Source organism: Myripristis murdjan, chromosome 4 (assembly GCF_902150065.1).
Source record: "Myripristis murdjan chromosome 4, fMyrMur1.1, whole genome shotgun sequence".
Classification (NCBI taxonomy): domain Eukaryota; kingdom Metazoa; phylum Chordata; class Actinopteri; order Holocentriformes; family Holocentridae; genus Myripristis; species Myripristis murdjan.
The window spans coordinates 33,278,208-33,291,029 of NC_043983.1; the positions used below are offsets into that span (position 1 = coordinate 33,278,208).

Here is a 12,822-nt window from a genome sequence, read left to right on the forward strand (position 1 = left end):
ACAGATTGTGATCCAGTCTCCCAAACCAGGTGGTCCAGACGCATCGTGACCACATTAAACACGGCTAAAGTGTAAACGCACCGGTGTCTCCAGTCCACATCCTGAGTTTCCTATTGATTGATTGATTGAAACCTTTATTTATTCTTGGGAGACAGTTGAGGTTTCCCTCTTTTACAATGCCGCCGAGATTACACTTTAAAATACATCAACAACAAATAAGATATACCTCATACATTATAATGACAGGAAATACACGTAATAAACCGTGAATAAAGGTTATAAAACTGGCATATGAAGAATACGGATGTGCCTGGACATCAATTAAAACAGTTGCAATTAGAAACACACTGGTTAGTGATAATAGAGTTAAATTCAGCATAAGAGGGTAGACCTTCCAGTTTTAAGGTGCTTTGGAGAGCATTCCAGGATTTTGGGCCATCGTGAGAAAAAGCAGTCTTCCCCAGTTCTGAGCTAGCCCGGGGGACTCTAAGAAGCATTAAGTCATTGGACCGGGTCACGTGAGGACCTGTTTTCCATTCCAGTAAGGATGTGATGTAAGGAGATTGCTTACCAACTAAAGCTTTAAAAATAAACTGAAACCAATATTTGTTGCGCCTTTCGTTAAGCAACGACCAACCAGCTGTATCATAAAGAATGCAGTGGTGAGTATCATATTTTGCACCAGTGATAAATCCAAGATGTATTAATGTACATAACTGTGGCAGAACGCCATATTGTTATTTCTACCACCACTCATGTTGAGAGAAAATATATATCACTGTTATTTTTATTGTTATGATTGTTGTAGTTGTCTGTTCTGTCACACTGCTTTTCCTCGTTTGCACCAGGCTGCCACTTGACTCTGCCCTGCTGACACACACACACACACACACACACACACACACACATAGCTGTCCCAGTGTAGCCTATAGATTATAACATTGGTGGGAATCTGTACCTGGCATTACATTATGTTGTGTCAGAGAGTGATGTCGTCTAAACCGTGAAAACCAAAATGAACCTGAAACTTAAAATTCTGCATTTGGCTCCAAACTGGCAGGCGTGAGTGAGATTTTATTTACTCTGAGCCTAAAATACCTGAGACACTAATTTGCCTGCACGCTGTTTAGTTGGCCTGTAGAGAAAGCAGTGCAGTGGCTCTGTGTGTCCTTTGGCTTCCATTCTGTCAGACATGTCGGGTGTTTGCATGTCTGAGAGCTCGACTTACATGTAAACTTGTCTCGTGCAGATTTTTCATAGATCCCCTTTATTAACTTAAAAGCTGAAACGAATGCCTTTTAACTATTTTCCTGCCGTGTTTTTTTCCTTTGTGTGATATGAGTTGGCGCGGCTCTTGGAGGACTCAGCTCGTTCTCTCGCTTGACTCCAGGCGTTGCTGCTGCAGCAAAAGCGCTCCCTTTGAAGCCGCGGCTAGACGAGGAACCTGCCGACTTGACGTCTTCTCCATCTTCCCCTTTGTTCAGCAACCTGGGTAGATCCAAGGAGTCCTGATGCAGACGTCTTTCCAAGCCGTTCCAGCGAGTTGACTGGAAGAACCAATTTTTGCTCTCGTCTTGTTTCTTTCGCGGTGAACGTGAACTTCAAAAGACGGCTTCAGGATTTTTCGATCCCGCTCGTATCAAAATGTTGATCCTCACTTGATTACACACAGCACCGCTTCACCGCCTGCCTCATAGTCCAGTCATTTTATGACTCAAGGTCAAACAAATTGCAGCAGAAGCAAACTCAACTGATTTTGTATCCTCAGTATGTCCTGAGTGAGGGAAAAAAAAAAAGCCCCGAAGAATCCCAAAATATCGCCCATTCAAACGCCTATTAACTTTTTTTTTCATGTGAATAGGGTAGAAATTTTAACCTTTAGGTATCACCGTGAAAATTGCTGAGTTGATTACTTACATATAGACAAATAAAAAATGTATTGCAAGTTTTTTGAAATTGTTTATTGACATGAGCAAATGGTGCATATTTGAATTATGTACACACTAATTTGCATAAATGCTACAACAGATATGGAACCCATTTAGGCTACCAATGAACATTAAGGAAGAAGGAACTTAAAACCAGTCTTTAGCAATTATCATTGCAGAGATGAGGTTTGGAGTTGGGTCCGTGAGGCTGTTTCTTGGAGATAAGTCTGAGGAACGAACAAGAGACAAGTACAGCATTAGCATTGTTCGACCAAGGGGGACCCACTAAAGTGCTACCCACAGCAAAATGACTGTTTGATCAAAAAAGCTATATTGTGGCGCTCCCTGATCTCAGCAGCAGTCACCTCCTGAAGAAAGGAGCATGTCATAACTGCTCCACTAAGGTGGTAGCAATCTTGAAAAATGGCAGCCATTTTGAAATTTCTAAGTGGTTACTTGTCAAGTGACCCATGGAGACAGCTCATCCCAATTTTCATGCCAGTATCATAAGAAGACCACTTTATATGCCCTCTGTAGTAAAACTGTGGAGTTTATGCAAATTTATGCAAATTAGCTCATGTTACTAAAAAATGTCAAAAAACTTACAATACATTTTTTATTTGTCTTAAGGTAAGTAATCAACTCAGTAATTTTCATGGTGATACCTAAAGGTTAAAATTTTTACCCTATTCACATGAAAAAAAAAGTTAATAGACGTTTGAATGGGCTATATTTTGGTCTTTTTCGAAACTTTCCCCCAGTGGGATTCTTCAGGGCTTTTTTTCCCTCACTCAGGACAGACTGAGGATACAAAATCAGTTGAGTTTGCTTCTGTTGCAATTTGTTTGACGTTGACCCCTTATTTGGCTTAAAATTACTGGACTATCAGCGATGAGAAACTCTACACTCTGCTGTGGCTTCTGGCTAGCATTCAGCACAGTCCGATAGGGCAATTATTTTCAGCCTCAGAACCTATTATCATCACACTTTCTGAAACCTCACAGCACAGTCAGATACGTCTTGAGGTGGTCCACAAAAAAGGTTGCAAACGGTGCTTTAACAGGTTATATTTAGCAGATTACTCGGTTATAATGCACAATGCTCTGAGGCAGCTTACACACGTTTAGGATGCACTGCGGCCTCTGCAAAAAGAGGCTCCAAACATTATAATGAAGAGTAGCTGTTCAGCTTGCCCTGAATAAATACAAAAATTAAATGGACACCTATGACTGTACCGTTTCTGTTTTTAAAAAGGGAAGTTTGTAGCAAGAAGCTGCAGCACAGTGGTGGGGAGTTTCTCCTCACTGAAACCAGCAATCAGCATTTTAATGCGGCCTGGGTCGGAAAAATAACAAAGTGATCCTTTAAATTGGAGCTTAAAAACAGCATTTTCACATTTCACGAACTGTCCAGCCCAAAAAAATTCCACACAGTGCTCCTGTTCAGTCCTTGTTCCTTCTCCTCCACAGTGTACCTGCCTTCACAGCCACTTTTGTCTGCAACCTTGTATTGGCAGCTTCTCTCCTGGAGACTTTGCTGACGGGAAAGTGAAACAACTCGTCAGAAAAGGCAATTAGAGTAATTGTCAGCATTACCTTCAGAAGTGTGTCCATGCCCGGAGAAGGTAGAGCGGTTCAGTCGCCTGCCTCTGGAGCCAGATGTACGCCCGCCCTGGCCTCGGTTCAAATCCTGCCAGAGCTCTTTCTCTCTCCTGTGGCCGTCCTTCTGTCTCCCAGGCTGAATAAATAACGAGCTGCAGAACAGCTGGTGGGGATTCGCTGACTTGCTCAAGGACACATCAGCAGGGCAGATGTTCGCTGACATGGAGCTCGAACTCAAGATGTCAAATTGAACCATAGGCGCAAATCCGGGGGGCGATGCATCGCTCTGTAACATCAAACACTGAAGCCCTGGTTATACTTTGTTGTACGACGGATACGCAACGCACGGCGAACACAGCTGATGTACAGGCCCACCAGGAGGCGGTGTGTTGAAAAGCAGTGAGTCGGGAGGCTAATGCTAAGAATAAAATGCTGGCCACAACTGCCTATAGTAGACCTTTGAAAAATGGAAAAGGAAAATATAAACTTCAACCCAAAATTAAAATAGACATTGACCAAAAACCATTAGCAAAAAGTTTATTTACACAGTTTATTTATCCTGATTTATCCAGTTTACCCGTAGGTGTGTTAAGTGTGGAAACAAAACTCTCTTTCAGCCATTCTAGTCATCGTCATTCACGTAAAATCCCACAGGCCTTGAAAGTGTATTAATGATAGATCAAATAAAACGTATTAAAGTGGCCTTGTAAGTACTTGACCTTACTTGACTTTTTTTTTTTTTTTTTTTTAATTAGTAATGCCAGGCTCAGACTGCAAGATTTTAGCCATGATTTTCCAGTCATTGAAACGTTTTGAAATCAGGGACCCAAAAAAAACAACAAAAAAAAAACAACAAAAAAACACATTGGAGACAAATCTCTGCCTGTCATCAAGGCTCCTGTCGTCCCATCAGTTTGCATCTATAAGGTAAGGTAAGGTAAGGTAAGGTAAGGTAACTTTATTCGTACCCAAGGGTAGATTTGGTTGCAGTTAAAAGAGTTGGCTGCTCACACACACACACACACACACACACACACAGACAACATTTACGACATCGACAGAGACAGTGACATAACGCTAACAGTGCTCCAGACATGGAAACATGGATTAAAAAAAAGTATAAGTATCAAAAGACAAAAGACACAATACAGAATAAAAGCCATCATGGCAGATACAAAAAACTAGGTCAGAATAAATAAATAAATAGATTAAGAAGGCTGTACAGTCCATAAGTTAATAAGTTCTTGTGTAGTCCAACAATGGCCTGATTACTATTTAACGTTTTGATGGCTGAGGGAACAAAACTGCCTTTGTATCTCTTTGTTTTGCAGACAGGTGTTTTGTACCTGCAGTCTGATGGTAGAGGCTGAAATTCATCATATATGTTTATCATCTATGCTTGAAAACTGTCTACAGCAATCTACAGCACAAGCCTCTGGAGTGACAGACGCCCACAGAGAGCGTGAGAGGAGGCCGACATGAAGGTGGAGGACTTTGTTTACCTCCAGTCCTCTCTGCAGAACAGATCATCCTTGCCGTCCCCCGTCTTCCCAGCCATTCTCTCTACCATATTCTGGCTTTTCCGCCTTTTCCTGTTTTTTTCGGCACAAAATAGCGCACGCGTGATTCGAACGGCAAGCCTCACCGTTGTCGCTTCTTGCATTTCAACTTCTCATGTCAGACTTGGGCGGTGTCCTCCCAACATCACGCACCTTTGTCTGCACTCGGTTGTGAAGTGTGCGCACCGCGACGATGAAAATGTGGATAAAACAGGACAGATTGTTGTGTAGGTTGAGTGGAACAGTGATTTCTAAAGTCTTGTAGTCTGAGCCTGACATGACTCTCAGCTCTGTGGTGCTCTGTCCATCTGAGGATCATCACTTTCCAAGAATAATGCATTCTGAGAAAAACCCTGCGATGGAGATTTTAGTTGATATTGGATCCGTGACCGAAGGCCTCACATCTTTAATGCACAAAATGACTGATATTAAGAGAAGGTACCGTTTCTTGTCAAATTCCCATATTTCTCTGTAGCAGGACGGCCCTAACAGTCGATGAGCTGCAGCAGAATCCACCTCAGCTCACCCTGCTCTGAATATGTTGCCGTCTGTACGAACACAAACTGTCTGTGCCGCTCATTTCTCAAACACTGGCTCTGTGCCCTGTTGCTGGACAGTAGCCTTCTCTTACATGTATTATCATAATCATCCTTCCCTGGCTTTGATAAGCGTCCCGTACACCCACTTGTCCAGTTGGACCTCCAGTCCTGTGGAAGCTCCGTCCCACACAGTCTGTCTCCACAGTCTGTCCGTCATTCTCCGATATCCCGTTCAGACTGCAGAGCTTCACATTCTCGTGCTGTTTTTTATCTCCTTCGTTGCTTTTATCTGCTCCTTGTCAGTCTGCTCGCATCAGGCTGGACGATTTGAATCTCAGCTTCGTCCAACCCGATCAAAATCCCCAAGATATTCAAGGATAATTGAACATTAGAGTCCTTTATGGTGTTGACTTTGACACCAGTACCACTAAAACTCCTCACCTCCCCATGCCAGATCCAATACCACAGCAAAAACACAAATCCCATCCAGCACACACTCCTTTGTTTGAAAACTCTCATACGCCTCAGTTGCTTTATTTTTATCTTCAAAATATTAATACGTAAACAGTAACTTGTGTGGCAACATTAGAATAAATTTTGACCTGCGACAACATTTCTGCTTTCCTGTTGTCTACTGGGGACAAATGGATTTACACAAGAAGAAGAAACCAAAAGTGTACGCAGCAGTATTTGCATAAGTAGTACAAACACTCTTATTTACTCAGTTGTTGGGTTAAGACTTTAATTATCTATTTACAGTGTAAAAGAGAGCATTTGTAGCTTTTATGTATGTTTTCATGTGGACCCCAGGAAGAACCGTTTTTGCAGCGGTAACAGCAAGAGGCGATCCAAATCAGCAAATAATCAGTTCTTAACACAGACAGAATAAGGAGATTCACCTTCCCTGACCTCTGTGTGCTCTGAAGACACCAGAGGTTTGAAATGAAACTGATCTGAATTTCCAACTCGTGATTCTGAGTTGGACAAATGTCTGGTTTGTTTTGTTGGAGCTCATCTGTAAAAATCACCTTACCTTTAGAAAACAGCACCCCAACAAAAACACAGTAGTAAATTCAGATTAGAGGAGCTGTTTGAGATGTCCTGCTCTAACAGTAAATCCAGCGGTGTGATTATGTGTTCGCATCGTCATTTAAAGTCCCGTAAGCCAGACTGCAACTTTAAGTGTTGGAGTATTTAAACAGACAATTAAAGCATACATTACATAACAACAGGAATAACACTGAGTTGCAGAGTCCAAACCACCAAGACTAAAAACACTGGTGTCGGTGTCATTGTCAACATTTTAGTATTGTCTCGGTACATATAGTTATTGATTCTTGTGACGTCCCCTTCATGTTAACACAGGTGAGGTTTCGCTCAGCAGTGTGTGCTTTGGATCTGGAAAAAAAAAATAATTTGTGACAGAGGAAACTTTGGAGTTAATTGAGTTAGTGTCCTTGTGATGTTTATTTTCGGCAGTCATCTTAATTTCATGTCAGCTTAGTCTTTCTTCTCTCGCTCCAGACAGTTTTTTGGAAGTGGAACTTTTCCGCCCTCCACCCCGTCTTCATTTTCTGCAGGAGTGAAGAACCTCCTCTGTCGGCGAGTGCACACTCTCAACAAGTTTTGTTGGGGAATTCTTTTAATCCCTACTATTTTTCATGCTAATTGTTCATTTAGTAATCCAATAGTGTGTGTAATGTTTTGCGCCGGCAGGCTGGGGAGAAGGGCGAGGGAGATGAAAGGCACCGGTGGCAGCATGGCTATTTAAGGAGGCGGCGACACCACGCAGGGCTTGTTTTTCCTCTCGGCAGGCGCGTCGCTCCCAGCAGCCGCGCTCCCAGAGGTTTCTCCACAGCAACAAAATCTGCTCATTTACATGCCCCAGTGCCGCCGCCCCCGCACAGACACTCAGCCACTGCTGCACCGTATAGCTGGTGGTTCGGCCCCCGCCATTTCTGTATGCACACACTCATAAACAGCTTTAGAGTAGGTGCGATGCTAATTGGATATGATGTTAATTGAGCCTCATTTCTGGGGCTGGAGCTGCAGCCTACAGCGGTTTTTACATCGTAAGGTGACATGAAAGTACCTTCAGTTTTGCACGAGAGAAATCCATTTTAAAGAAACATGATGAATAATATATATTTGAACATGTAGGCAGTATTGATCTGTATGTTTGCACTGCGAAAATCTGCATCGTAATAAATGATTTAGTGTCATATTCATTTTTAAAATCTTGTTTTTCTTGAACCAAGTGGAAAAAAATCTGCCAGTGAGGTGAGATAATCCCTCTAGTTTCCAATGCAGTTTCACTTGTTTCATGATGTTTTTTTTTCTGGGAAGAAGTATAAATCTGTTGAAACGAGGCAGAAAGAGGCAGATCAGCCACTTGGATCAAGAAAACGACACCTGATTCAAGAAAATTCCGGAAACAAGTTGATTAGCACTGGAAGCACGTGGGTCTATCTCATCCCAGTGGCTCATGTTCAGTGTTCAAACAAGATCTGAACACTGAACATGAGACTAAATGACTTAGTAATGTGGATTTCTTTGCAGTGTGTGAAGTGGCAAACCCCAATGCTGAGGGAAATCTAGCATCTGAAGACCAGATTTCATGAAAAATGTAACAGATAAATCTCGGGAAACCAGTCGCAGGGTCTTTTTCAAATAAGTGTTTTAAACCACTAAAAAGGAGTGATTATAAGTTATTTTTCAAAAAGCTAACGAACCGCGGGCAGCATATTCCTGCACTCCTCTGGTGCTAATGACCTGCCTCGGTTGATTTGTGGCTGGAAATGTTCAGACTTTAAAAGCACAATAAATATGTAATGACCATCACATCAGCCCCTTTTTTCTCTTTGGACACGGCAGGACTAATAAATCATATTCTCTAACTGATTTTACTTGACCTCCATTTGGCTCCAATGAGACCAAGGCTGTCTACAGGACAGACCCAGGCGACAGTAACACATTTAATTAGTATGGAGCCCGTTAGTGGAGTTTTGATGTATTTTATTATTAGCAAAGTATTAACTTAGGAATGGCAAACTATTGTGTGTGCAGTATATACAAAAATGTGCAGTGCATGTGTAAATTACCTAAATAGTGTGAGAATAGATTAAAAAAATGTGTACAGGGGACAAGTTAGCAGCATCCCTGCTTCTGAGAACTGGTTTTAGAGAGCTTATGGATCAGCACTCTAACATCCCTACAGTCAGTATCTATCTATCTATCTCTCTATCTCTCTATCTCTATCTCTCTATCTACAGTGGTCCCTCGTTTATCGCGGGAGTTACGTTCTAAAAATAACCCGCAATAGGCGAAATCCGTGAAGTAGTCAGCTTTATTTTTTACAATTATTCTAGATGTTTTAAGGCTGTAAACCCCCTCACTACACACTTTATACACTTTTCTCAGACAGGCATTAACATTTTCTCACTTTTCTCTCTTGTTTAAACTCTCAAAGTTCAAACCTTCGTAGAAAAATAAGTCCAGTATTATAGAATGAACGCATTCTGTACTGTGCAGGAGACACGGCACGGAGGAGATTGATTGACAATGGTCTACCGGCCCTTAGCCAATCAGGACGCAGAACACAATGCGCTGTAAAAAAAAAAAAAAAAAAAAAAAAAAGCGTGCACAATTGCACAAAAAAAAATCCGCGAAACAGCGAGGCCACGAAAGGTGAACCGCGTTATAGCGAGGGACCACTGTATCTATCTATCTATCTGTCTATCTATCTATCAATCTATATGATTGAGCCCATTAGGTCTCAGTATTGTTGTTTCTTACCAGTTGTAACCTCTTGCATGGCAGCATCGATAATGCCTTGATGAGTTTTATTAGCTGAAGCAAAATCTTTTCAACAAATCCACATTATAACGAATCAAATGAAAAACCAGCTAGATATTTATCCTAAATACAATGTCAGACTAAATGCTGGAGCTATACTGAACACTGTCTTGCCGTCACAAAACTTATGAAATGGTGCACAAAATGAAGGAGCTGTATCCATCTTGTACACTCCAGTTAATAAAAACAAGGATGCAAAATGATCTCGTGCATGTTCTTTATCAGTTTGTGGCCATGAGAAGAGAACTTGTTCCCTCAGTTTAATTAACTCCAGGCGCCTTTCCCGGGCGAGGACCTGGAGATGTTGTCTGTTGCAGTTGCAGTTTGTTTCCAGGAAGAAAACAAGGGAACAAGTTATATCGCATAGACATGAATTAACTAAATCGTGGGAACAAATTGATTAAATTTAGGGAACGAGTTATTCCTCGTAGCCATACATGTGACTTCTCAGGCTCCATGTAATTTAGTAAATCATTGTGTCAAAATACGAATTCAGTTCTCCTGCAGTCACTCCAGGACTCGGCAGGTTCAACATGCAGAAATGCAACACAGAGACTTTTGAGGCAGTGTAGTCTTATCCTCTGTATGTTTTTTAATATCTTGAAAAGTGATGTTCTTAAAAATTGCCTCTCTCTCTCTCTCTCTCTCTCTCTCTCTCTCTCTCTCCAGTTACAGCAAATAGAAGCAGCTCAGCTTCAACACAGGGAGGCCAACCTCACCGCTCTGGCTGCCATCGGTCCTCGTAAGAAGAAAGTCCAGGAGCTGACAGGGAGCCAGGTGTGTCTGGTGTCTAGGATTTAGCATTTTTTTAAAAAGGTATTACTCTTACTCTGTCATCCATGCATCCAGACAGTGCGCCACTGATGCTGTCCACACTGCAGGCATCAAGTCCATGCCTTTTTTCACTGACGCTTGCTTGTTACGCTTGCAGTCAGGACAAGTTGCAAGGGTTTGACTGAGTGTCATTATTTAAACTTAATAATAATAATAACACATTTTATTTGTAATGCACTTTACATTTCGAACAAATCTCAAAGTGCTACAATTTAAAAGTAATAGATAAAAGAATCAGGACTATGGGTAAAATCAAGATAATGAAGAGGATAAAAAAATAAACTTGGTAACAGAAATTTACCTACAGAAGGATGATGGTAAAATGGTAAGACAGTCTGGATGGTAACTGAGTGCACATGTGAATGCAAACAGGCTTGCATAAGATCTGGCATGCACACACGAGTCAGAGTTCAGTAGCTTTAATAGTGTTAACTGGAACATACCTCGAGTTGTAGGCCATTTTCAAATAATTATATAATAGACCACACCCACTGTGGCCAATCATAACCAAACTTCTTATTGTGGCTTTGACTTGGCCCTGGATCGTATCGTACCCAACTCAAAGCTCAAGAGATCAAAGCTTTGGCATTAAAAGCTTTTATCTCAGTGTTTTTATTGATTTATTTGTTTGTTTTAATGTTGAAATGTACAAGCTCTTTTTGTGGTGGTCAGAATTTGCGCCAATTTTTGTGATAACCGGACAAACAGTGTGATTGTGGGCAGATTTGGGTCATGCCTATCGTCAAGGTTCATTGGTTGATTGCAGCCATGTTGTTGATGTGAATGAGCGCATTAATGCTCCGGTGGTGTATCAAGGTTCCCTCTGGATGTGTGCCAAACCTGGTTTCTGTACCCTGTCAGAGTTTATTTTGTGATCATTACCAGCCGGCTGCCTCTCTTACTGCACGGCTGTGTTTTTATACTCGGTTGTGATTGGTGAGATGCGGCGTTCTGCGGTTGGTTTTGTCTCGGTAGAAGATCATTGTCATTCCTCATCACCGTGCTCGTTCCGTTCCAAACGAACGTGTTTCATGAAGCTTTGCTGACGTGTGTTATGGGCTAATGTTAGCCAGCTAGCTTCAGCGGCTGACTGGCGGCACCCAGTAGGACGTTCTGACTATTAACCTCATTACCTAAATTACGGGGCTCCAGCCACTGCAGGCAAGGAAAAACAGAGCAACATACTTTTCTCCAGTCCAGTCAACAGCAGCAGATCTGGTGAGTGCCTCTTCTCTTTTAATTAATTTACTTATAGCAGTGATTCTCAAATGGAAACAGCTCTAAATGAGCTAATGCAATGAACTGTTTTGTCTTGGTGGAAGCCTGTGGGCCGATAAAATAACAGTAAATGATTGATTCAGTTTATTGGAGAAGGTCAAGCCGTGTAATAAGTGTGAATCCATTCGAGATGGTCTTCTTTCGAAAAATAATTACTTTCTTGGAGAACACACCCCATATCATAGATAATAGAAGACCACCATGCTGTGGTTTATTTACTTATGTATTAGAGGTACTCAGCTCCCAAAGCCCAGCACTTCCAGCATTAAGCATGAATATGCATCGGACATAAAGCTGGCCTGCGTCTGCCAAGGCTTTGCCAAGTGTTTTATCAGCAGACCGAGGCGAACTCTTCCCTTTGTCCTCCCAGCGTCACCTGGCTTCGTGTCAAGAAAAAACTCCAACACACAGGAAGTCTACAGCTTGCCAGAGCGAGCGTGTGTGAGACTGTTAGTTTAGTTTAATGAGTCTCTAATTCTCTGTTTATTTAATTCCTGGCCCCGCAGGCTGTAGGTTTAAAGATGAAGAGGCTCGGTAAACTGCAGACATTCCCCAGTGCCTTTGAACTCCATTACCCAGCGGAGCCGAGCGCCTGCCTCCTTTCTCTTTCCTCTGGTTGCCACGGGGCTTCCTTTACCTCTTCACAGGCCTCGCCTCAGTCGGTGCAGGAGGAGCAGATGAGCCTAAGATCTGGAATTACATAACAACAATAATACTCATCTTTATTTGTATGGCACTTTTCAAAACTCACTTACACACTGCTATAAAAAAAAAAATTGACACCAAAATAAAAAGCACGGCAGCAAACATAAAACTAAACCATGTAAAGAAACCAAAACAGTTGCAACATCATTACAGAAAAACAAGTCTTACACTTTGTTTTATGAAGTGATTTAATAGATGTTACAAATTCAGCAGCCGAAGCTCCTCAGTCCAAATTGTAGTCGCCTCGGTAAAGACTTCAGTACCTCTGATCAACAGCCTGGGGTTACTTTGGTTTTTAGAGGGCTGTTAGCTTCTCTGTAAGTGGCTTTGTCTCTCCCTCATTTCAGTTCACTTCCTTTATTGGCATGAATGTGCAAAGCAAAAACCGAGGAAGTTCATATATCAGAAGCATGTTGAAGTGGTTATTTTGGCACTAAAGAAATGACTTACCGGTGCCTGCAGACATTTGGTGAAATCAACATGAAGAAATCTGTCAACTTGGCAAAGTACTAATGTTAATACG

General features: G+C 41.8%; 1 protein-coding gene across 4 annotated transcripts in view; it reads left to right on the top strand.

Annotated features, from left to right (window-relative positions):
• LOC115358033 (transcription initiation factor TFIID subunit 4B-like) overlaps nucleotides 1-12,822 on the top strand; it is a 33,425-nt gene that overhangs the window by 15,986 nt on the left and 4,617 nt on the right. For all 4 annotated transcript variants that reach the window (XM_030049810.1, XM_030049812.1, XM_030049811.1 and 1 more), the window contains one exon: nucleotides 10,152-10,259. In XM_030049810.1, the coding sequence (XP_029905670.1) occupies nucleotides 10,152-10,259 (108 nt within the window). The remainder of the gene's footprint in view (nucleotides 1-10,151; nucleotides 10,260-12,822) is intronic.